We start from the raw sequence: 26144 nt of genomic DNA on the forward strand, positions 1-26144 counted from the left end.
TCTTTCTTTTAACTTCTTTATTAAGTTTGTTGCATAAAAGATATACATTCTCATATTGACAATTCTTGTCATGAACAAACGCAACAAAAAATAAAGGCAACAGCAAGATGTGCTTCACATATAAACAATCATGTGGTAAGAACAAGAAATCTGGCCCTGTACAACAAAAAGATTAGGAAGCAAAATGTGAATAATCCCTGTATTCAGAATATACCCAAATGTGTGTGCAAAGACAGTGCACCCATAATACAGCTCACTTAAATTTCTCTTTATGATGCATAATTCCCTAATGATCTATTTATGAAATAAGAATGAACATTAAGAAACATGAACTCCAAATTGCATTTATTTTCACAATATCAATGCTACACTCAAAATAGCAACTTCATTGAATCTAAATGTTAAATGTTTCCAAAGTAAAAGGCAAATCTTAATTTTTTTTTTAACCCTGTGAAAGGGTCTGCAAAAACAGGTGGCTTACTTATTTTACTCCACTTGCAAGGAGACCATGTCTCAACCTGCACTTAAGTAGGATGAGCAATGAAGGACAGCAAACAAATACCACTGAGAGTAATGCCCGTACGTATGAAAATATCTAGCTGAACTATGTTCTTTCTACTTATTCAGCAAGTCTATTAAACAACCAGCATAATGCAAGCTTACGCCTCACGCGACAGAATCACTAAATTAACTATACATCTATTAGAAATTTCCAAACCCCATTCCCCAAAACAGTTTTAGTACACCTATTAAGTACTGTAGGTCGCTTAGGAAAACAGAAATAAAACATACAACCAGTCTTTGCAATTAAAAATTTTTCATACCATATAAACAATGTTCAGATACAAATTCTGAACTAAGTATGTTTTTCTAAATATGATTTACGTAATCAAGGCTTTCTTAAACAAAGACAGGTCTTAGGTATATGATCTGTACAAACTTACAGTAGTGTCTATTCCAAATAGAGATTTTCTTCCTATTATGATATGAAAATGTAACTCTTTTCTGAGTGAAGATATATGTTAAGGCTTAAGGTGTAAACACTTTGGAAGGCAAACAACTTAGTAAAGAAATAAACCAGTCATTTAAAAATGTGTATCATCTCATAATAGGCCCCTGAATTTTCAAATTTACATGTGAGAATACATTTACATCTTAACTTTCTAGGAAAGGCATAGGCTTTATATAAAAAAGCAGCAAAATTTTAAACCCACCAATTTATTGAAAAAGCCATTACTTTTATTAGAAACAAATAATGCTTCTCAAGATGTTGGCAACAGGTCATAGTATAGACGTATATTTCATACAGTGTACTTCTCCTTTTAATTACATTCCAGAAGGAGGTGGAATACCTCCTTGGCTGTGGGAAGCAGAAGTGCTTGATGGACTGTGGAAACTGGTCTCTTTGTACACAAACCACGCATTTCCTCCCCAAAGTATTAGATTCAGAAAGCCAAAGATCTAAGGAAGAGAAAAGTAAACATGAAAATCTATTATCTACTTAAAAATTTATACCCATCTTAATTTTCCTTTAAATATTTAACATTTCCAGGCAGTATAGCATTATTTCAATTAAAATGTAAACTACATGTAAAGTAGAAAAAAAAAAGAAGACCTTCCATTTCAATGCCGAATTTGTATAGATAATGACTATTCCCAATGAAATAAAGCTAACGTCTCTAAATCTGTAACATATAAAATTACGACTAAAAGAAAGCTTATCTTTGCATGCTCAACATTACCAAGAAGATGGGATTAAATTTGAGAAATATAAGTAAAACCCTATTATTACTTTGCAATTAGACTTTAGTGCTTTCAGGTGAAGAGGAACAGGAATCCATGCTTCCTTCTTTGGGGGCTTTCACTTTTCTCCATCTGAATGGTTATAACCTGCCCCTGGGTATCTTTTCCTATATCCTTTCTTTATCCCCTACTGCTTACTATCTCTCCTACTCCAACAGCTGCAGCCAGAAGAGAAAAGGAGTCACACAAGACCTTTATATTACATCCTACATTAGTCAACGTAAAAGGAATTAGTTTTCCCAGTTACAAAGCTGACAAGATAAAAGTCTCAGAGATGAATAAACTGAAGTTACCCTTTTTTTTGTATATTTTTTTTTCTCCAAATATAAGAACAATAGTGACTTATATGATGTAAGACTGGGGTAAAGAGCTTGAGAGTAGTATCATACTACTGAAGGCCAAATGCTTTATATTTTTTGCATATTCACATACAGAAACAGCATTTCTGAAACTGTCAATCTCAGATCACGGTCAATATAAATGCAAAAAAAGACTTTTAAATCACAAAGTGGTAACACAAAAATTTGACCAAATTGCTTTACAAGGTATGCTGACTTCATCCACGGAAAAACATTTTCTTGAAAAGATAGAGGACTTCCTTAAACATAATATATGCTGTATATTAAGAATATATTTAGTAATACATTTATCTGTATTTTGGCAAAACAGATGAAATATTATTTAAATTTATATATACCGATTTTTTTAAGATCACTTAAGAAACCATGTAAGTACCACTTTCATAGACCTAGAGCAGGTCAGACCAGAGAACCGGCTCTAAGTTGGATCTGGTCCCCATCCTGGCTTGCCAACTTACCAGCTGTGTTACCTTCAGCAAATTCATAGATGACCTACATTTTTTTCCCAGTTGGAAAATGAAGATAATAATCCTATCTCCCACATTCCTCTTTGGGTTACTGGATAAGTTAAATGAGATGAGTGTAATATAATGCCCTTAGCACAAAGCCTGACACATAGTCTTTATAAATGTTAGTGATGACTATTAGTGCCTTTCAGGTAAAAGTCTTGCCTAGTCAATTTTAATGAAAAGAAAGACTCAATCACAATTTTGTTCAAACCTGTTAACAAGTAATAATTTTCCTGAAAACTTTTCTCCACTGTTATAAAGGTAACAACTATCTGGTAGCGGGGGTTCTGATATCTTAGTAAACATGCAAACAATACATTCATCGAGAGATTGATTAAAATCTATTGCTTTCTTTTATCACTAGTAAGGTTTTTGGTTTTTCTAAGTGAAATAAAGTATGTTATAAATACCGCATACGTACCACAGATACATTTAAGGATCCCATACTAGTCACAGAGCCAAAATAACACATCACTTCTTGACGGCAAGGCTGAAGTTCCTTGACAATGCCATGACCAGTAGCTATTTTAATATCTGTAAGAGCTTTAGCCCAGGCTGAAGTGCTCACCAACCACAGAAAAGTGGCAACAAGAGTAACAACAAAGTCCTACAGTAAAAATAAGTATGAGTTAATGATGAAGAGTTAATTTAAAAATACTATACTTCAAATCCATGATGGAACTGAGATCACAGTGAACTCTATAGTACTGAGAAATGGCCTACATGACATACTTTATAAAAAACATCATAGTCAGCATTGGACACATCGCTGTTTAGCATGACTAGCATACTGCCTGAGCAGTGAACAAAACTCAGTCATCTGCTCAGCAGTCTAAGATTTTGACACTAGAACTCAGTTTCAGGTAGCCCTTACCACAGCCTTGACTAAGCCACTCACTGCCAGGATCACACCTCACACCCTGTTATCACCAAGAACTCTATCCCCTCAGAATCCCAGTTTCACCTCACCCACTTCCCAGTCTCATCTCTTGTTCCAGCACATGCTCCTTTAGGCACCCCACCTTCAAAAATCCCTTGACTGCTGAGACTACAATCTGATTTTACCACTTTACTGTCTCTCAACCTCACTCATGCTCTCATTTCCCGTTTAATTTCGATTCTAAGGTCCTTCTTAGAACCCCTTGCACAAACTCAACTCCCTCACCTTCTCCTGCTTTCCCATTACTCTTCTGGCAAAACTCTAACTTCAGTTAAATCCAATTCCCCATGACTGGGAGGAATTCAAATAAAAAACTTAAAAAAAAAATCTAGCTGTCTATGATCTGGATAATGAAATGGTGAAAAGCATGCATCTAGGATGCCTTGTTTCTTTTGAAATTCATGACCCTAAAATTTTAAGAATACTCATTATATTAAGGACAAAAAAATTAATAATCTCTCAAGGCATCTTCTCACTAGTAATTTCCCCCTAAAGTCTTTGCTATTTACTACATTTCCAAGAACAGGACTAAAGTTTTAAATATTCTGGACAATTTCTTATTGAATAAGATGAAGAAAGAAAAAAACGTATTCTCTTTACTCAATCTATTCTGCTGGGGAACTAAAATTTTGTTGACTAGCACTGGTTATAAAAATCTAAAGACTTTTTAAATAATGCATTTGTATAATATAATATTTCCTTTAAATTAACCACCAAAGTGGGAATAAAGTAAAATTTCTATCTTTTAATGTTACATATTCTTAGCATTCAGGTACACCCAGAGCTACGAGTTCTTACACATCTGCAGCAAAAACCTCTGCAAGCTCAGAAATGGGTTTTGGAGCTTATCAGAAAAGTGGTTCCCTACCCCCATCCCAAATAAATCTAATTGGTTTTTAATTACTTTTTCCAGCCAGCTTTTAGTCATTTATTGAGACTAAACACGAGTAACCACTTATGACATACAGAAACTCTACTATATATAGCTTGTCCACCAGGTCAAGATGGCAATGAATAAATGGCTTGTGATCAGAGAACCAAAACAATGATTAATTTTACAAGAAGGAGGTATTTGCATTTTGCATTTGAGCTTTCCACTGCTCCTGATCCTCTTTTAAAAAAATGTAGAGCAAAGAAAAAAGGACAGAAATGCGGCTTCCATGTTTTGCACTGTGGGAGTACTCTCCTTTTCACTTCTGCACTCAGCTGTACTTTCGCTGCAGGTAGGTATTTTCTAGAAACAAAAATTGTGCTGGAAACACAATGCCTTTTGGAGAACTGATAAATAGTATAAGATTATCACACCTTAAACAAGTTCCCTCTGGGCTGAAGTTCATAGCTTTGGCCCATATATGTCAAGTCCTTTTAATTTCCAGGTTTCTTTCTTCCAACTTCCTAATTAAAAAACACTCTGATATTTCTGATAATGCTCTTTAAACCTTCTTTGCTGCGGGACGGCTGGGTGGCTCAGTTGGTTAAGGGACCGCCTTCCGCTCAGGTCATGATCCCAGCGTCCTGGGATTGAGTCCCACATTGGGCTCCTTGCTCAGCGGGGAGCCTGCTTCTCCCTCTGCCACTCTGTCTGCCTGTGCACTCGCTCTCTCTCTTTGACAAATAAATAAACAAAATCTTTAAAATAAAATAAATAAATAAAAATAAAAAAAACATAAAACCTTCTTTGCTGCTTGCATGACATTCTTATACTTCAAAAGCAGGGGAACTTTTCTGAAAATGATGCACACAGTCACCTTAGGGTGAGGGAGAGATGGGAGAAATGAGGGCCTCTGAAGATCATCTCTGTTCTACTCAGGACTCTCTTTTTAGGATGCGACCCACCCACAGTTCTGCAATGCACCAACGGTAGCTGCCTTGGTCCCACCAACGAGGTGGGATAGGATTCATGACAGGTGTTTAGGATTTGGGATACTTTATCTTTGTTTGGCTTCAGGTTTTTGGATATTTCTGACTCTCCACATGGCCTAGCACCCTTAAGTTCCTGCTATTTAAAACCAAAAAAATGCTATATTTACTTAAAAAGGGAAGTTAAAATGCCACAATTGAAATGCTCCTAGAAATACCTTAGTAGAGAATTGAGAACATTGCGAAAAAGGCATGTCCTCATTAACAAAGTGTACTTTAAAAAAAACAATGTCCTCTTTGGCTATATTTTAAACTTGGGTTTCTCAAGAAAACTTGTTTTACATTTATATGGTTAAATTCAAAGTAGAATTCAAAATTTAATTTAGAAGCTTGAATTTTTACAGACAAGCATCCTTTATATACTGTATCAACAACAACAAAAAACACTTAAAGGGCTAGTTCTGGATTATCTATAACCACTAACTGATCACTCCAAGATGGAAAATTTCTTTTGATTTTCTGAATGATGCACCTAGATCAGTTTTATAGTTTTAACAGAAAAACCCTTTACAAAAATAGATTTAGGTGCTGCCTTAGAAAGTGTGATTTTAAAAGCTCACTAAACAAAATATGAAAAATAACAGGCTCATTCTAGAGTTAACTTGAAAGTTTCTTGGGATAATGACAAAATGGCAAGAACGGTCTTCATTTAGTATTTAAATTATAAAGAATTTTAACAGGAGATAGTATCTATATGATAATCATAATTCCTTTCTTTTTCCTTCCCAAAGTAGGCTCCACAGGGGGCTTGAATACCCCTCCGGTGCAGGACGTGAACTCAGGACCCTGAGATCAAGAACTGAATTGAGATCAAGAGTTGGATGCTGAGTTGGATCAGCATTAGAGTTGGATCAAGAGTTAGCTGACTGAGCCAACCAGGTGCTCCACAGTTCCACCCCACTCCCAACCTTTTAAAAAGATTTTATTTACTTGATAGAGAGAGAGGGAGAATGTACAAATGGTGCAAAGGGGCAGAGGGAGAGGGAGAAGCAGACTCCTTGCTAAGTGGGGAGCCCGAGATGGGACTCGATTCCGGGACCCTGAGATCATCATGACCCAAGCTGAAGGCTGAGGCTTAACTGACTGGGCCACCCAGGTGCCCCTCTACCTTTCCTTTTTAAGTAAGTCTGGGAAAGTCTACAGAAGTTACAGATTCCTCATATGTAATTTCTGTTGGTTAAGCACTGCAAATTAAAATAGTTGATGCCCATCTTTTTGAAAGACATCCAAGAAAATATTTTATTAAAACGTCAGGTTTAAGAATCTTTTCTCAGATATAAGAAACAAAATAAATAAGAATTTTAGCAGATTGTTTTATTCCTTACTTACCATTTGTATTCTTATGATCCAGGCAGCAAAAATTAAAAATAAATAAGAAATAAAACCCGTTATCTTATTTAATAAATTTTTCATACCCAACTAGCCTTCCCTTTAAAGTAACTTCACAAATAATCAGGAGATGATAGAGCTTTCTCAAGATATAAATGACTGGTATCTCAAAAGCACCCCTATTCTCCCTTCAAGTCAATAACACTTGATACTGACTTTGTAGTTATTCTATTGTTATGGACTTCTAGCTTAAAAGAACGGCTTATGTGTATTTGCACCAATAATCCAGAGGAGATTCTACTACTTAAATCTCGGAGATTATTTTTATTTCTAACTCAGAAGACCCTGAAGCCAAGAAAGATGTTAGAGGACTTCAAATCTGAATCCTTTGTTTCCATCTCCAAGATTCGAAATTAGCTCATGAACATCACTAGTGAGCATTCTCTAATTCTTATAGAATTATCTGAGTCAGATTTTAAATTAAGGAATTTAGGGATATAGATCAGGAGTCAGCAAACATTTCCTGAAATGGGCCAGACAGTAAATACATTTGGTCTCTCTCACAACTACTTATCTCTGCCACTGTATTATGAAAGCAGTTATAGACAGCATGGAAATGTTTAGGTATGGCTGTGTTATAAGACAAAAAAACAACTTCATTAACTAAAAAAAATAAAATAAAACCCACAATGAATCAGATTTGGCTGTGGGCCAGTTTGCTGATTTCTGATGTTGACTATTAAGCTCAATAAAACATTGCATAGACATAAAGGAGGTCTTTGAGAAAAGAGGAAAAAAGTAGAACACCATCATGAGACTACTATTATGGTCAACAATTCCTCAAATTAAAGGCATTAATTTCCACTTAATTTCTCTACCTGCAACCCAATATACTCTGTATATTTGAGATCTTTCCAAGTTAAAGTGAGACTGAGAAACAAACAGACCTCTGTATGCCCTAGAGTACAGAGAAGGTGTTGCAAACTGGTGCAAAGAATCAGGCGCAACGTGACAACCAGAGAAAGCTCAAACTCATGGTAAACACAGACCAAAACACGTTTACTTGGTTTATGTCACAAATTTTCATTTCCAGCGTAAGAAAATCTACATCAACTCCAAATATAACTTATATACAACTTTTGTATAAAAAGAAAGTGTTTACTTACAATCATGGGAAGTTTTCGACTATCCCGATACATGCTCGTATAACCGAGATAGAGCAGAAGAGCGGCAATGCAGTACAGGAAGACAAAGACTGCAAACGTCACATAGAATTGTGCGGAGGAAGAGTAATCTCCGATAAGCACATAACTTTTCCAATTTACATCACACACGTTTGCATCTGGATGTGCCTGAAATGATGCTTCATTCAACCTATTAAGAAAAGGCTCAAATAAATTTGTGAATGACTTGGGACTAGAATACTGAAACGACATTTCAAAAAACACTCCCAAAATATATCACAGACATTTTCCTTTGGGGAGAAAAAGGAGAAAATTCAAATATTTAAATTAAAAATTTCCTAAGAAATGTACATAAACTATGCCTTATAATTGGTTTATGATAGACAGACTATAGATTCCATTAAACACTTTCACACCCAGTATCTTTCTGCAATAAGAATTTAGCAGAGTAAGAGAGCTGATACAAAACAGTCTGCAATTTGAGACATGATATTCTGTTCTAGGAGGCAGAGTCTATGTGACTAGCACCAGGAAAGTCAATTATGATTCACATTTTAACCCTAGATTAATTAGCTGCTAACTTGAGATTGTTTTCAAATTTCCTTATCTATAAACTGCAAAAACACTTATCACTAAATGTGCCATAATAGTTCCTCATATAGGAACTTTTTAAGTGAAGGGCTGGGAAATGGAGTGGCAATGATTCATTACCAGGCCCTTGCTATCTGACCTATTTTTACTTTAAGGGTTTATTTAATCATCAAAACAACCTTAAAAGGTAAAAGTTCTGGGGCGCCTGGGTGGCTCAGTGGGTTAAAGCCTCTGCCTTCGGCTCAGATCATGATCCCAGGGTCCTGGGATTGAGCCCCGCTTCGGGCTCTCTGCTTAGCGGCGAGCCTGCTTCCCCCTCTTTCTCTCTGCCTGCGTCTCTGCCTACTTGTGATCTCTGTCAAATAAATAAATAAAATCTTAAAAAAAAAAAAAAAGGTAAAAGTTCTCACTCAATGGCTAGAGATTTCGAGTCCTAGAGAGGTCAGGTAAGTAGTACATGGAAGAAGATTTACACCACGGCTTAAACACAAGACATATTCAATAAGCTTTTCAATAAACACTTAAGTTAAACAGAAGAATTCACAAAATACTCATTTTTGTCTGAGTAAGAAAATAAAGAAACACAAACTCCTTGCTTTAAATACATGTCTTAAAATTATATAAAGAATACTTATTTTTTTAGTAATTGCAGATACACAAGAAATTTAAATTTTCTTAAGCTGTGATTGCTTCCACACCATGGCTTCTCATGCTAAGGTGATGGAGCAGTCACTATTTGTTTTTAAATTTTCAATTCACTGTGGGATGACAGTATAAAAATGTCAAGGCAAGGTCATAGAAAAGTTTCTAAATGCTTCCTCTTGTTTTCCGTACTTAATTCCTCACAGGCCAGGGACACAGTCTGCAGACAGACATTGGTCCACATGCCACATTTTGAAGAGCAATGATCACCACTTACAAATGAGCATATGTGCAATTTAAAATTTTCTCCCCCAACACAAACTGCTGGAAATCTCAAAAAGTCAATATGAAAGTAAAAATTTTCAACTATAAAAACAAACAAATATCTTACCTGAATGGATAACCAAAAGCAGCTGTAATCGTTTTATTTTCATGAAGTTTACCGCAAGTCACTTGAATTTCTGTTTTGCCCTTAAAACCTCCACAGGTGGCAAAAGCAAAGATAGAAGCAATCTATACAAAGTAAGACCAAAAAGGGGGGAAGAAGGATTATTGTACCCAAAACATGGGTCACTAAAACCTAAATATAGTACTAAAAACAGGCTCACTAACGTTCTAGGAATTCTTAATTACAAATTAAATGCAGATGCTGAAAAACACTTAAAATCTCACTTCCAACTGTCAACAAATGATTTTCTTTTCCCCTGAGTATAATACAGAAGCTAGTATAACAGCCCATATAATAATTCTTCTGTTCATACTGCAGTGTACCTACTAAAATATTAGCATGAAATTCACATGAAGTATTATGAGTATCAAAATCAAAAGGGGGTGATTCGTAACTATTTTTAATGGTAACTGTTTAAGCCAAGAGACTCCTAAGCAAAGAGGAGACGCTATTTCATGAGTTTGTACAATTTCACATTTGAGTATTTCAGTATTTCCAGGTCTCAAAAAGTACTTGGAAATTTGTTCTCCTGATCATGCATATACTTAAAAGAATGCAATGTTCTTGTAAATGCTATACATAACAGGATAAAACTGGAAGCTTCCTAAATGTTGATATGAAATCAAATAAAATGTAATTCATTCATAGGATGGGACATTATGCAGTCTTTAAAAAGTTGGCAAATATTTAATGATACTGAAAAACATTCATTACAAATAAAGTTTGTTTATGGGGTGCCTGGCTGGCTCAGTTGGTAGACCATGCAACTCTTGATCTCAGGGTTGTGAATTCTAGCCTCACAATGGGGGTAGAGCTTAATTTTAAAGTTTATTTACACATGCATTGAGCATTGTGTCTATGCCTAGGCATATGATGCACACTGCAAAAATATATCAAAATTTCAACAGTGGTCACCTCTCAACAGAAAATAAAAATAATTTCTTTTTCTACTTGAATCTTCTAAATTTTCTACAAAACAAAACAAAAAGCCTATATACAGTGTAGTGGCCAAAAGCTCAATCATTCAGCAAATTCTGACAGTGCTATTTAAAAAACATATTTGGAATCTGATCATCATCGCAACATCCTGATGTAAACCACCATTATTACCTCTTGCCTGAATTATATTCCAACAGCCTTCTAAATAATCCCGCTTCTGTCCTTGTCCCTCCTTCAGTCTACTGTCACTGTATCAACCAGGGTAATCTTTTAAAAATACAAGGCGAAAACTTTACATCCTCTGCTCAAAATTCTCTAACGGCTTCTGAGTTCTCTCTGGATAAAAATCAAAGTTCATATAATGGTTTACCAGATCCTTTCTTCTCTTAATAATTCTGATCAGACTGCTACTTCTCCCCTTGTCAAATTTCTCTATATAAAAGGGTCTCCTGGGCGCCTGGGTGGCTCAGTGGGTTAAGCCGCTGCCTTCGGCTTAGGTCAGGATCTCAGGGTCCTGGGATCGAGTCCCGCATCGGGCTCTCTGCTCAGCAGGGAGCCTGCTTCCTCCTCTCTCTCTGCCTGCCTCTCTGTCTACTTGTGATCTCTCTCTGTCAAATAAATAAATAAAATCTTAAAAAAAAAAAAAAAAGTAAAATGGTCTCCTTAGAGCGCCTGGGTGGCTCAGTGGGTTAAAGCCTCTGCCTTCAGCTCAGGTCATGATCCCAGGGTCCTGGGATCGAGCCCCACATCGGGCTCTCTGCTCAGTGGCGAGCCTGCTTCCACCTCTCTCTCTGCCTGCTTCTCTGCCTACTTGTGATCTCCGCCTGTCAAATAAATAAATAAATAAAATCTTAAAAATAAAAAAAAAGGGTCTCCTTGCTATTCCTTAAATATAAGGCATAAACTTCTCCTACAGAGCCTTTGCACTGGCTACTCTTTCTGCCTGGAATATTTCCTACTTCATAGCTTCCTGTTCCAAAAGAACTTTATCAGAGAGGCCTTTCCTAACCACACTATATTAAGTAATAATGCCCTAACCCCACAGTATTTACTTCCTTAATTCATGCTGCTTTATTTTTCCGCCACTGTAATTACCACTGCCTATTAGCACTCAAGTATTTGTCCGTTTTTCACTAGAACACAAACTCAACGGCAGGGACTTTGTTTTGCTCAGGGTCACATTCATCTAGCAAACAGATAAAATTCAGTGCAGGTCTGATTCCAAAGCCTATACTGTTAAACACTGATATAATGTCTCTCACGGATTAATACAGGGCCTTGAATCAGGCCATAACCAGGATCACAACTATCAAGACTTTTTTTTCTGTAAAGCAGAGATACATGAAAAGGAGTCTGGTTACAGATATGAAGAGTCTGAGGTAATGTCCAGTACACAGTTGGAATCTTCAGTTAAGCGTTCATAGGTAAAGACAGAAGAATGGATACTCTCTACACATAAATGTTCATGTATAAGGAATGAAAACAGAGGCCACAAAATTGGGCATATACCCATTTAGGATTAGAAAACAGAAACAGGTTATACAAATTTAACCAACAGGACAATAAGGAGGCCAGAAAGAGACCTATGTGTAACTAGATAAATTCTAACAAAGCTGGCACTGCAGATCACCAAGGAAAGGAGTTTGGTGGTTTTAAAGAGATGTCCACAAACTCTGATACTCCTCCCTGCAAGAGGCAAAGATTAATTTCCCTCCCTTTAAGTGTGGATGGCTTCTAGTAAATTGAATATGGTCTAAGGAATGGGAGACATCCATCCTTTCCAAGACTAGGTGATAAAGGGACTACAATTTGTCTTCCTTTCTCTTCTGAAATCACTGGCTCTGGGGGAAGCCAGCTGCCATGCTGGGAGGATACTTAGGCAACTTACAGTGAGATTCTTGTGATGAGGAACCACAGACTATCAGCAACCATGTGAGTGAGCCTGCAAGTGTATCATCCCAGGCTTGCCAAAGGCCATGTGAGTGAGCTGGGTGCTAGAGATGACTCAAGCCCCGCCAACAGCTAGACTGCAAACAGGGAGACTCTGGGCTGAAACCCCTCAGGCTAAAGCGCTCCCAGATTCCTGACCCACTGTCTTAAGAGCTAAGGTTGGGGTAATTTATTATGTAGCAATAGATAACTAATATGAAGAAGGACTTCAATAAATGGTCCAGGGGCGCCAGGGTGCCTCAGTTGGTTAAGTAGCTTCCGCTCAGGTCATGATGTCCTGGGATCAAGCCCCATGCTGAGCGCCCTGCTCCGCAGGGAGCCCGCTTCTCCCTCTCCCCTCTGCTCCTGCTCTCTCTCTCTCTAATAAACAAAACACAATGGGGCGGGGAGGGGAAAAAAAAAAAAGGTCCAGATGGGCTAAAGACAAATGCAAAATGCAAGTCCTTAAAAAACTTTAATGTTGGGACGCCTGGGTGGCTCAGTTGGTTGGACGACTGCCTTCGGCTCAGGTCATGACCCCGGAGTCTCGGGATCAAGTCCCGCATCGGGCTCCCAGCTCCATGGGGAGTCTGCTTCTCTCTCTGACCTTCTCCTCGCTCATGCTCTCTCTCACTGTGTCTCTCTCAAATAAATAAATAAAATATAAAAAAAAAAAACTTTAATGTAAAAGAAAATTTGTGACCACAGAGAAAGGAAAAATTGCTTATGATTAAAAATAAAAGCACATACTAACCATAAAAGATGGTTAAATTCAACCACAAAAAAAGAACTTCAGAAACCAAGTCAGCTTTTGAACATAAAACAAGCTACAAACCAGGTCAAAGTATTTGCATAAAGTCACGAAGGATCAGTATCTACTAGTATATAGATCTGAGAGCAATTCTCACCCATGTGTACTATAGAACATGCACAAGAATGCTCACAGTGACATGGTTTATAGTATCAAAATAGAGAAGAAGTGGAGCAAAAGGAAAACGGACAAAACATAATAGTATACACTTACAATGGGAAGTTTTAAAGCAATAAAGATACAGGAACTACAGCTGCCCACATCAATGTGGATGAAACCTAGAAACCTAATGCTGAGTGGAAAAAAAAAAGTTGCTTACGTTTCATACAGTATGATGCCATTCTTTAAAAAGCTTTGGTTACTTAACTATACCACCCCTGCCACTACACTATTTTTGTTTAGGCCCTCACCATTTTTCACAGGGACTCTTCCTCTCATTTCTAATCTCTTCCGTAGCATGGGCTCATGTGGCTGTAGAACATTTTAAAAATGGATTGTCTTATGGCACCTAGGTAGCTCAGTTCTTTAAGCATCCGACTCTTGATTTTGGCTCAGGTCATGATCTCAGGGTCATGAGACTGAGCCCTGTGTAGGGTTCTGTGTTCAGCAGGGAATTTGCCTGGGATTCTCCCTCCACCTCTGCAAACCACAAACCTCCCCATGCTCCTTCTCCCTCTCTAAAATAAAATAAATAAATCTTTCAAAAAATAAAATAAAAATGGCTTGCCTGAATTAAGATACCTATAAGTGTCAAGTAGACAATGAATTACAAAGATTTAGTATACAAAATGTAAAATATCTCATTGATAACTGTTTATATTGACTACCTGTTAAAACAGTATTTGGATTTATAAATAAAATATAATATTAAAGTTAATTTCACCTGTTTCTTCTCATGTTTTCAGTGTGGCCAGCACACTTAAAATTATTATGTGGCTTGCATTTGTAGTTTGCATTCTGTTTCTATTGAACAGGTGCTTTAGAGTGATGTCACACTGATCTGAAATGAAGATCTGGTCACGTTACTCCCCTGTTTAAAAGGATTTCCTCAGTGACTTCCCAGAACTAAATTTAAGAAAAGAAAAAAAGCTCAAACTTCTTCATTTGGCCTAACAGGCATGGCTTAGGTACCCTCAACCTTATCCTTCCAGATTTATACGCACTATACATCCAGCCAGGTACTGTACAACTCTGTCACACTGTAATACTACTTACTACTGCCCCTCAAACACATCCTGTATTTACAGTGTATTTATTTCTTCTGCCAGGATTTGTCCCCCCTACCCCCCTCAACTGTTCTCTGACAAGCTCACCTTAAAGGCCCTACCCAGTTTCTTACAGTAGAATTATTCTGTCTCCTGGGCTGCCATAGACTTGGGTTCATTAACTCCACTATAGGCATTTTTCTTCTGTCTTGCCTTATTTAAAAAAACGAACAAAAACAAAACCCAAAATAAAAATAAAAACTAGTTTCTAACTAAATACAAAAATTAGTAGGGGCACCTGGGTGGCTCCGTGGGTTAAGCCTCTGCCTTTAGCTCAGGTCATGTTCTCAGGGTCCTGGGATCGAGTGCTGCATCGGGCTCCCTGCTTGGCAGGGAGCCTGCTCCCCCCCTACCTCCGCCCCACGCCTACCTGCCTCTCTGCCCACTTGTGATCTCTCTCTCTGTCAAATAAATGAATAAAATCTTTAAAAAAAATTAGTAAATAAATGGCATAATGTACTTACTGCTCTTAAGCACAATGCCTTTCCTTGTCCCTTGGCAGACTGTCATGTCTTTGCACTTGGTCTTACTCAAGATTTTTAGTGCCTACCTAGGAGGAGGTCTGGCACATAGCAAATGCTCATTAATTAACTGCTTAATTAAAGAAAAATCCAATTTCCAATAATATACAAATAAAACTGTATTTCAGGTCATTTCAAAGCTATCTTTTTGTTACAAGGATAAATAAATGTCATCTTTGCAATTCTGGTCTTTATCTCATGGGAAAAAGGGACAAGATACACACTTTTTACTATATGAATTACAAAACAACCTGAGGGTAAAGGATCTGTCTCACTTCTCCCTCTTCTCTACTGCTGTTTTGATTTAAATTCGAAGTGATATACTGGCAGCCCAGGGTGAAACCTGGCCTACAGATAGTATTTGTGTGATCTTCCCAGAATTCATTAAAAAAAAAATAAAAAAAGGAATTTATTGTCTATTTTAATACCAGCATACCGCACATAAAAATTTGATTTGCTGCTTACCCTTACTGTGGGGAAACTGAAAATACGGCAGCATCAGACCCATATTCCCATAAGCAACAACCACGTGGAACTGAGTGACAGATGACATGTAAGATGGGGCATGTGCTTTTTCCAGACTGTTGCCACTCTACGGTCTCAACAATCCTCAGGATGCATGTTAGTTACCAGGAATCAATGAGCTTATACTATTGTTTTTCTTCCAAGCAGCTTTTCATTCACTTACTTTATGCGGGTGGTTCCTATGTGCACTTCAGTTTGTATTCCTCGTCCAAACAAGGTAGTACTGGCATACTCATTTCTACTGCCTCACCACTTATGAAATGCATTTTCCCATTCCTCTCCATTCCATGAAGAATGGCTAAAACTGCTAGCATGAAATTCTATATGTAGAGTAACTAGTAAGAATCTAAGGACAGGATGACAGCAAGCGTCTACTCAGGTCAAACGGATCCATATTTCATTATGACAGCCTCAAGCTGCCCATGAAACAGCGCCACTTAACACTCTACCCACCAGACCAATACCAGACACAGACACTAGAATTCTGAGGTTTGTAACTTTGAAGTTAACATTTCAGCTTGGTTCTTTAGAATACTACTTACTCTCCAAAATAAACGGTAGTAGTCAATTAACTGGTATATGAGAAGAAAATATTTGAACTTCTATTTACATTAGACTTAAGGAATTAAAGCCTTATTAAAGTTAATACATCACTGCAACCCATGCTGGATCTGCAGGTCCGAGTCACATGTCAGTACCATACGCTGGTATCCCGAAGGCAGGAGAAGTCCCATGACATGCAAGGACAGTGATGCCTTCACCTATTCTTTCCCTTTTAGTGTTCATGTATTATAATGTGACTGTGCCTAAGTGAGTTTATGGAGTAAGTTATCTAATTTTAACCAAACCAACCCAGACCAATGGCTTAAAAATGTCTTCAAAGAAACTATAGACTAATAATACAAAAACTCACACCCAAAAGAGAAAATAGAAGCATTAACCTCCTATATGTGCTATATTCATTAGCCACATTCCAAGGAAAAACAGATTCTACTTAATCAGATCACAAGAAGATGGCATATATATCTACATATTTATATATCAGGTGAGTGTTGAAATAAGGATTTAAAAATACGAATGAAATTTACCCCAAGCATATAATACGCCTTTAAGATACTGACATACTGGGGTGCCTGGGTGGCTCAGTCAGTTAAATGTCTAACTCTTGATCTCAGCTCAGGTCTTGATCTTAGCTCAGGTCTTGAACTCAGGGTCATGAGTTCAAGCCCTTAGTTAGCTCACTTAAAAAAAAAAAGATACTTACATAGTAAAATATCCATCTAAGTTATGGATGCATATTGGGGCTCTATGCATAAAATTTTACAGATAGGGATTCAGGATAAAAAGAAGTTTGGAGACCCCTGGTATTTTCAGTGAGTTATTTAGCCTATAGCCAGAGTTCAAGTCCTCGATCCTATTTCTAGACCCTGCTCAACTCACTAATGCTTCTTCAGAGAACACCAGAACTCCTCTATATATGGGTATCTTTTACAAGTTTCTGACTGCTATTGGGTTTCATCATTAATATGACGTCATTTGCTTAAATTTCTGTCCAAGGTTTAGTCTAGAAACTGACATAACTGACATCTTCAGAAATAGACCTAAAAGTACACTGTATTTGAGTGTTTATATGTAAATCAAATGTATGCTGTTTTACTAAATGAAAGAACCACTCAGTGATGAAAATGAACTCTCATGGCATGTTTGCCTTTACAATCAGTAAGATTAGATGCTAAGAACCAAAGCACTGATTTTTATGAGTTAAAGTCCTCATGCATTTACTAAAGACATTCATTTTATTTATTAATTAATTAAAGATTTTATTTATTTATTTCACAGAGAGAGATCACAAGTAGGCATAGAGGCAGTTAGAGAGAGGGGGAAGCAGGCTCCCTGCCAAGTGGAGAGCCTGATGTGGGGGCTCGATCTCAGGACCCTGAGACCATGACCTGAGCCGAAGGCAGAGGCTTAACCCACAGAGCCACACAGGAGCCCCCATTCATTTTTATTTTTTTAAAAATTGTAAAAAAGATTTATTTATTTGACAGAGCATGCACGCACTCATGCACAAGCAGGGGGAGCAGCAGGGAGTGGGAGAAGCAGGTTCCTCGCTAAAGCAGAGAGGTTGATGAGGGGCTCCTAACCTTAACCCAGAACCTGGATCATGACCTGAGCGGATGACAGATTCTTAACCGATTGAGCCACCTAGGAGCCCCAAAAGACATTTATTCTTAAAAATGTTTTGTTATCGATGCTGCTATTTCAGTTTATTCCCACTATGAACCAAGCACTGAAGTCCGGTACAAACTGCTTCAGCTTCATTCTTCTATGATCTCCCTCTGCTTGTAAAGTACAATCCTAGAAAGTTCTAAATAGCCTGCTAGTACGGTTCCATAACCCTTAAGAATTTGTATCATGAGAAATTAACTGTTCCTGCTGGAGGAAACGGAAGGTTTTTGTTTTTGTTTTTGTTTTTGTTTTGCTAACTCTTAACTATTACATGTTGAAAATATCTTTTTTTAAAATTTTATTTTTAAATAATCTCTATGCCCAATGTGGGGCTCAAAAATCCCAACTCCGAGATCAAGAGTTGAACGCTCTACCCACTGAGCCAGGCAGGTGATCCTGTTGCGGGGACCGTTATGGCACCCTCACCCTTAAATAATTGTTAAGCTACTGAATAACTAGAAATCTCTGAGGAACTTAAATATATTTATTTTAAAATCATTTCAGACTGTACTACTTTTACATTTTTTTGGAGTAAATCCGTATCTTGATTGTTGATCTGGCTGGCTGTCCTGAAGTGCATTTGTGCCTCTGATTTTTGAACTTTTAAGTGAAAACTAGTTTTCTTCATGTGTTTTAAGATATCTGATGTAGGCTCGAATTTACAGTTTTTTCCCCCTTTTTCTCTAGTAGTTTTACAGTCATTTCTATGTGGCTGCAATTACCACATCTTACAATGGGACCCCCAAATTACCAACATGTGAGAATAATGAAGTGTTCACAAATTCAGATCTCGAGCTAGTGGCTAGGTTGATTCAGGTCTTAAATTAGAAGACTGTATCTCTCTCTTTCCACCTGCTTAAGTAACTGGCTCTCTATAAGTTATAAATCCAGACAACAGGTTGGAGTTTTTTCCAAATATATTACCCAGATCATGAACACTCCTTCTTCTACCCATATTTTGTTTCATTTCTGGTCCCCAGTGATGGTTCTCAATTCTCAATGTGTGGTCTGTGGTGCCTTGAGAGTACCCAGGACTCTTTCAGAAAGTCCATGAGGTCAAAAATATTTTTGTATTATTAAGATATTATTTGCCTTTTACACATGTTGACATTTGCACTGATTTGAGCAAAAGCATTTGTGGGTGAAACTGTTGGGCTTTAGAAAGAATAAACAATAGCATCAGGGTTATTTCACCGTCCTGCCCTTACAGTTAAAAAAAGGCAAGTTTTACTTGACAATGTCTTTGATGAAGCAGTAAAAATTACAATTTTTATGAAATCCTGACCCTTGAGCCTTCTTAATATTCTGTATGATGAAACAGGATGTACAAATACGTTAACCGCACATAATGGTCGTCTCCAGGGAAAGCATTTAAAATAACTGAGTTATACACTGAACTAGTTGTTTTTTTTTTTTTTTCATGAAACACCATTTTTACTTGAAAGAATAATACACAAAAAGTAGTTATTCAGATGTGGATATCTGGCAGATATTGGAAAACCGGTAGCATTTGTTGCATTGGTGCAACTGAAGTTTTTAAGTGAATTATTACTGTGTTTTAAAATAAATAAATGTTCCTTAAAAGCCTCTGTTTAAATTTCTGATATGTAAGTATCAATAGATACAACCCACACGAACAAAAAGCTCTTTGAGGTCCTCAATATTTAAGAGCATAAAAGGGTTCTGAGACCCAAGTGTTTGAGAACCATTGTATCAGACACTGCTCTGTTAGCTTAATTTCCCCTTAAATTTCCCTTTTATATTTTATCAGGGATTGCTATTTGTATGTGTGGGGTGAGTGTGTATGAGTGTGTGTGTGTTCTCAAAGAACTTACAACATATATATGTTGTCTATGAAAATTATATCTGATCTACCTACAAGAGTGCTAAATAAAGAGTAGTAAATAATTGAGAATCAGGTAGAAAAGCCAGAGAGCAAAGGCATAGAAGTGAGTCTGTAAGTCTATCAATAAGCTCTAAGTACAGAGAGTCCTACTAGGCATAAAATGCCATTTGAAATCTTTTCCATTATGGGGGCAGAGTAGGGGTGGGAAGAGGAAGTGTACCCAAATGGCAGGGCGGAAAGAAAGGTAAGCTTCCTAAAGAGCAGTCTCTTATAGACTGATAGCCTAAAAATGTAAAAATAAAGCAAATGGACAAAACATCAGTCTGTATATGCCCTGTCCCTCCCACTGTGCAGTACAAATAATTTATATTTTCTAGCGTGCTCCTCTGTGCTATTTTTTAATGATAAAATTAGGATAAAACATGGTCTCTATTTGCAACAATTTTATCTTACTTGGGATGACTAAATTTTTAAGTATTTTTAAAAAACTATTGTGTATATTTGAAAGTCTGTTGTTTAAACAAATTGATATATGCAATACTCAAAGAATTACAGGTTTTCTTATTTCCTCTTTTTCACACTAATTTTCTTGGATAATAATTTGCCCGAAAGGAATGTCTTGGTGTCTTTTGAATTTGTTCGTTAATTGTAAATATAAAATTAGAAAAAACATTCAAACTTAATAAAAGAATCAAGAACATCCTACTTGTTTTTAATTCCTAGGATCTTATTATAAACAGGTATCTAACAAACAAGGAAAAAAAACATTTCAGATACCTTCAGCGTTTGTTTTTTAAGCCTTCAATACTCTTTTTATTAATTTATTAAAAGACAATTAGAAACAAAAAGGTAGTTATTAAAATGACTAAGAAGAGAGTGTTAAGAGTCCTGAATGTAGTAATCATAATCATGGACACTGGTAAGTTACTTCATTTCTCTAACATGGAGATAACAACACTCATAGGTTGTGGGAGGATTAAATGAGAAAACATAAATAAAGCCCTAGCACATGCATGTCTACTCAATAAATATGTTAACACATTTGACTAGCACAGACAAAAATACTCAGATGGTTAATAATCCTAAAATTCAACTTAGTAATTCCTTCTATACTCCTCAAACAGTATCTCTTCCACAATTCCATGTGTGTGGAATGAGGAAAGCATATTACTCAGATTCATTAAGGGCTAAATATTTGTTCAGCATCCCACCCGATGCAAAATAGCAACAAGAAAGTCCAAAACACAGTGTTTAATATATATATTTTTTAAAGATTTTATTTATTTATTTGACAGAGATCACAAGTAAGTAGAGAGGCAGACAGAGAGAGAGAGTAGAAGGGAAGCAGGCTCCCCGATGAGTGGAGAACCCAATGGGGCTCAATCCCAGGACCCTGGGATTATGACCTGAGTGGAAGGCAGAGGCTTTAACCCACTGAGCCACCCAGGTGCCCCACACAGTGTTTAGTATTTAAAAAAAATAAAATCATTTCGGGGTGCCTGGGTGACTCAGTGGGTTAAAGCCTCTGCCTTCGGCTCAGGTCATGATCTCAGGGTCCTGGGATCGATGGAGCCCCGCATTGGGCTCTCTGCTCAGCACAAAGCCTGCTTCCCCCACCCCTCTGCCTGCCTCTCTGCCTACTTGTGATCTGTCAAATAAATATACAAAATCTTAAAAAAAAAAAAAGATAAAATCATTTCAATGAAAAACTTTTACCTAAATATTAAGGATATTTGACTAAAAGTAAGAACCAAGTTAAAATTTACCACAGAAATACTGAATACATTAAAAAGCTGATTTGATAAAATTAATCTTTGACTTTCACTTCTCTGTTCTACTTCTATACATGGAGCATTTATTCTTACCTAAATTTTATACTGTCACCTGGATAGACTTCTTCTAAAGGCCTATCTAAAGACAAGTGAAAAGCATACAATTTATCATTTCTAAAGTTTAAAATATGTGATAGGGAACTGAGCAATCTTAAAGGACCAGGAGATACGTAGTCAGTCATATGGAGCTCATAGTTGTCTATCCACTGCTTGGGTCTAGTCTTACAAACACAGCATCTCAGTCCTGAAGAACCTACTAAGAACTACACAAGTACATTATAATCATTCACATAATTAAATATTAACTCAATCATTCCAATAGCCCTACAAAGTATTGTTATTCCCATACAAGTACAACAAAAATTCAACCTTTACTGAGTACTTACAACACATAGAGAAATAAGACAATGTCACTGCCAGGCACTGTAAGTAGGTGCCAGGGGTAGTTCAAAAAAAAAAGAAAAGAGAAGGAATACAACACAAGACGGTGGCTGCAGTTTAGAAGCAAAGTGTAAATACTTCTGCTCTGGCGATTATAGTTTTAGTCTGTCAATAAATATTTACTGGGCATCTAATCCCTTGAAAGTTATATATCATCAGGTTATATCTTAATCTAACATATTCTAGAAACTTGCTAGAGATGAGCTGATTGAGGGAATTACTTCTTTAGTTACACAGATGGTAAACAGCCATTATCTAGATTTTAGATTTGTTTATAAACTTATTTATTAACTGTTTTTAGAAGCAACCTGCCACACCTCAATGCATTATGAAACTTGACCAATTCATTCAAAACATTTAAAAATTCCTATGATGGGCCCTTCTCCTCTAGAACCTTGTTTTATCATTCATCCCCTCTCTCCCTCTGTTTTCAACCTCCAACGATTCTATTCGCAAGTCTCTTCTTTCCAGCCCACAAACACATTCAGTTTTTCCCATCTTTCAGATGGGTTACCACCCAAATCCCTCCCACCTTCAAGGTCAAATAGTGCTTTACTCTCACTGTCTTCACTTTCTTACCATACATCCACTAGCCTATTACCATCTGGTTTCTGAATTTATTGACGCTGCTCTTACAAAGCCACCAATAGCCTCTGGATTACCAAAACCAAGGTGTGCATTTTAGTCCTTATTTTACTTAATCTCTCTCTTGCACTTCTTGATATTGTTCAATAGTACTCTTTTCTTTAAATTCTAAAAGTGATGCCAAGATGTTATTTATTTTTTTGCATCTTCTTAACCATTCCTTCTCTCCCTTGCTGGCAGGGATCTGCTGAATTTCTAGCCCATTCTTGCCTTTTTATTAAACTCTATAGCCATACAGCTAACTGCCTAAAGATAGCTCCTTTCCGTGACCTAGAGACCACAAACTCAATACACCCAAAACTGTACTAAGCTTCAACCAAAAATTTGCTTTTCTCCTTAGTGATGTATCTTGACAGAGATACCACTACCAACCTGTCGGAAATATGGCAGTCATCTTAGAGACCTCCTGCTTCTTCACCGTCCAAGTACATTCTAATTTCTATGCCTCTCTTCTCCATTCCCACTGCAATTAACTTTAGGCCTTCATAATTCTCAAGCAACATATCTCCCTTCCTTCAATTATGACTTTTCTAATCCATCCTGTACACTACTGACAAAATAAAAATTTCTAAAAAGTAAATCTAATTATATTATTTACTTGTTTAAAACCCTTAAATGAGTCCCCACTCCAAATGGTAGGAATTCTGGGCTTAAGAAGAAACTATCCGGTAACTCCAAATTCTGTACCTACAAATATGCATTTTCCTAAAGAAAGAACCCAAGTTATCAAAGATTAACCCCATAGTATAAACTTCTAACTCTCTATAAGCCCTATGAAACCTTTCAGAATCATCTCAAACTATACCCTCCTTTCCAGTATAAGTTTAAGCCAACCCCAACTATTTTAAGTTCTCAAACAGGGCTATGCTGCTTCAACTTTTCACACTGCTGAACCCAAATTTCTCTTTCCCTGGAAAGCCACGCCCTACATCTGCCGTAAGTGAACAAGTACTCATCCTTCAAATGTTCTTTCATCTATGAAATCCTCCCTAGTTCCTGCAAGCAACTGATTTCTCCTCTCTTTCACCTAATACATTTTGCTTACACTTTTATTAAAGTATTTATTGGGATCTCTTATGTAATGGTATGTTGTTCACACTGAAAGTAGTATTTTTTCAAAATGCTTAAACAGGATATTTTCCAAAATACATCAGACCTATCTACGATCACTAATAAACTTACCACTAATGTTTTAAAATATCAAGGAAAAAAGTTATGTCTATGTTTTAACAAAAAACTGACAAATAATATAAGCACAAACATAAATGGCCTCATTTATTAAGTGAAAACTTTAATTACAAATATAATTAAAACCCTCAAAGACTCTTTCTTAACCTTTATATTTGATAAGCCCAATTAAACATGATTTTCCTCCTGCAATTCCGTATTTTTATATACTCAAATACTTTTCTTTATATTTGAAAATGGGTTTATAGAACCCTAGGAGTGAGTGTGTGTGCGTAATACATACATATATACATATATATATAAGATATATTTATGTGTCTTTAAGGTAAACATTTGTGTGAAATCAGCACTATTTCAGTTTTCAGAGAACAATTAAAACTTTGGAGGAAAGGTAGGGATCTTCCTGAAAATCAGCTTCTTGAGTACCCATGTGGGAATTTCTTGTTTCTGTGTGACTTTAAAAAAACAGCCTCAGTCTTTTAACACAGGCAACTGGAAGTTCTTCCTCGTCACCACTCGAACACTAAAATATAGGGTTAAAGAGTTACGGATGTAAATGTCGCTGGCTATAAAAACAACCTGCTTGCACAGTGGACAGACGCCAGCTGCCTATTAATCCGGGTCTGATAATGAGCCCTGAAACATGTACGAGGCCACGAAATCCGAAGCAAATGTGCGGTGCCTGATGTATTCGCTTAACTCCTCCAAGTGACTGATCACTGCCAAGGTCGAATTAATAAGTCTCCTTTGATGTTAATGATTGAGAGGTTCCCCGGAAAGGACGGAAAGCGGACTGCAGGACATTGTTTGGAAATATCTAAACGAACTTGATGGCGACTCCTAGCCTGAGTTTGAGTGGACGGGACTGACTTAGACGCGTTTTGTAAAAGACGCCCCCGCCCTCCCCCCACCGCTTGCCTGACCCGCTGTTTATTTTTGTCCGTTTTCAACTTGGAGCCGTCTCAAAAGCAAGCTACGAACGGACTGCTCGGCAGCTCGCTTGGAGAAGGCACAACCAGCTCTCGACGGAGCGCGGCCTGCAGTCAGCACCGGGCAGAAGGCACCGGCTGGCCCCTTCCGCAGGACCAGCGGCGGCAGCGCGGGCCGGGCCGCGACGCCGGCCCCCAGGTTTCGGTTAGACCGCAACAGGAAGTTTTCTCTTCCCTTGCGGGAAGCCGTGCAACCAAAGAGAAATTTGAACTCCCACTCCCGCGGGAGCACCCAGAGGTGAGCCTGGGTGTGGGAGGGCGGCCTCGGCCGGGACGGGACCGAGGCGGTGAGGGACTCGTGATTCGACGCGGACAGCGGCGTCCCCGCCCCGCGCGGGCTCAGCTCCGCGGCCTCCCGTCCCCTCCCCGCTGTCCCGACCCTCCTGAGGGCGGCGGCGGCCGTCTCGGGGCCCGCGCGGAGTCGGACGTCCCTGCTCTCGCTCCCGCCGGGACTCCCGGCCTCCCAGCCGAGGGAGCCCGCCGGGCCAGAGTGGGCGCGGGTGCGGTCACGGTCACGGCGGCGCGATTCCAGGCCTCGCTGGTGCGGGCTGCACTCACCCACTCGAGGACCTTGATGAAGCCCAGCGGCTCCTTGAGCGGGTTAATGTTGAGCTGGAAGGAGGACATCCTCTGAGATAAGGAGGGAGAGAGAGTCAGGACTGCGGGGCGGAGAAGGAGGGGGACCGACGAGACAGAGCAGCAGGGCCGCGAGGAAGGCCAAGCGGGGCGGGCTCTAGGAGGTGGGCCCGGGAGACCGTGGGGCGGGGCGGCCCGGGGAGGTGGGCCCGGGAGGCCTCGGGGCGGGGCGGCGGTTGGGCCGCTTGAGGAGAGGCTGAGGCGTGGACGCGAGAGGGGCGGTGGCGGGAGGCGAGGGTTGGGCAGGGGCTGGAAAGGGGAGGCGACTCCCGGGGCAGCACCTGGCCGAGCCGGCTGATCCGCTGGCGAACCAAGTAGATGTTGGACGCCATGCTGCGTGCGCCGCGCCCACTTCCCTGATGTCCAGCCCCCCCCCGGCGCTCCGTCTCCTGCCGCGCATGTGCGCTCCCACTCCGCACCTGCGCAGCGCGGTCCGCCGCCGCGCGCAGAACCTTCGCTCCGGGATAGTTCCGCGCGGTCCGTCCCCGGTCGCGGCTGTCTTCCAGCCTCTTCTGTTCGCAGTTCCCAACTTGTAGACGGACTTACAAAATATTATTATAGATGAAGCCACGTTTCAACACTGGTGTTAGGGGCCTTTTGCCAAAATGGAAAGTTGTTACAGA

The 26144-nt window shown here is 38.6% G+C and overlaps 1 protein-coding gene and 1 long non-coding RNA gene across 2 annotated transcripts in view; one reads left to right on the top strand and one right to left on the bottom strand.

Annotated features, from left to right (window-relative positions):
* SYPL1 (synaptophysin like 1) lies at positions 1-25906 on the bottom strand. The gene is made up of 6 exons (XM_032873364.1): positions 25803-25906; positions 25444-25515; positions 9669-9790; positions 8027-8234; positions 3093-3278; positions 1-1461 (listed from the first exon to the last, which is right to left on the bottom strand). Exons 1-6 carry the CDS (start codon positions 25851-25853, stop codon positions 1327-1329), a joined length of 774 nt encoding a protein of 257 aa, XP_032729255.1. The 5' UTR covers positions 25854-25906; the 3' UTR covers positions 1-1326.
* LOC116876922 overlaps positions 24808-26144 on the top strand; it is a 4910-nt gene continuing 3573 nt past the window's right edge. The window contains exon 1 of the long non-coding RNA XR_004384488.1: positions 24808-25123. This is a non-coding gene — a long non-coding RNA (uncharacterized LOC116876922). The remainder of the gene's footprint in view (positions 25124-26144) is intronic.

This window comes from Lontra canadensis, unplaced genomic scaffold, assembly GCF_010015895.1.
Source record: "Lontra canadensis isolate GAN:19392208 unplaced genomic scaffold, GSC_riverotter_1.0 scaffold48, whole genome shotgun sequence".
In the NCBI taxonomy this organism is placed as follows: Eukaryota; Metazoa; Chordata; class Mammalia; order Carnivora; family Mustelidae; genus Lontra; species Lontra canadensis.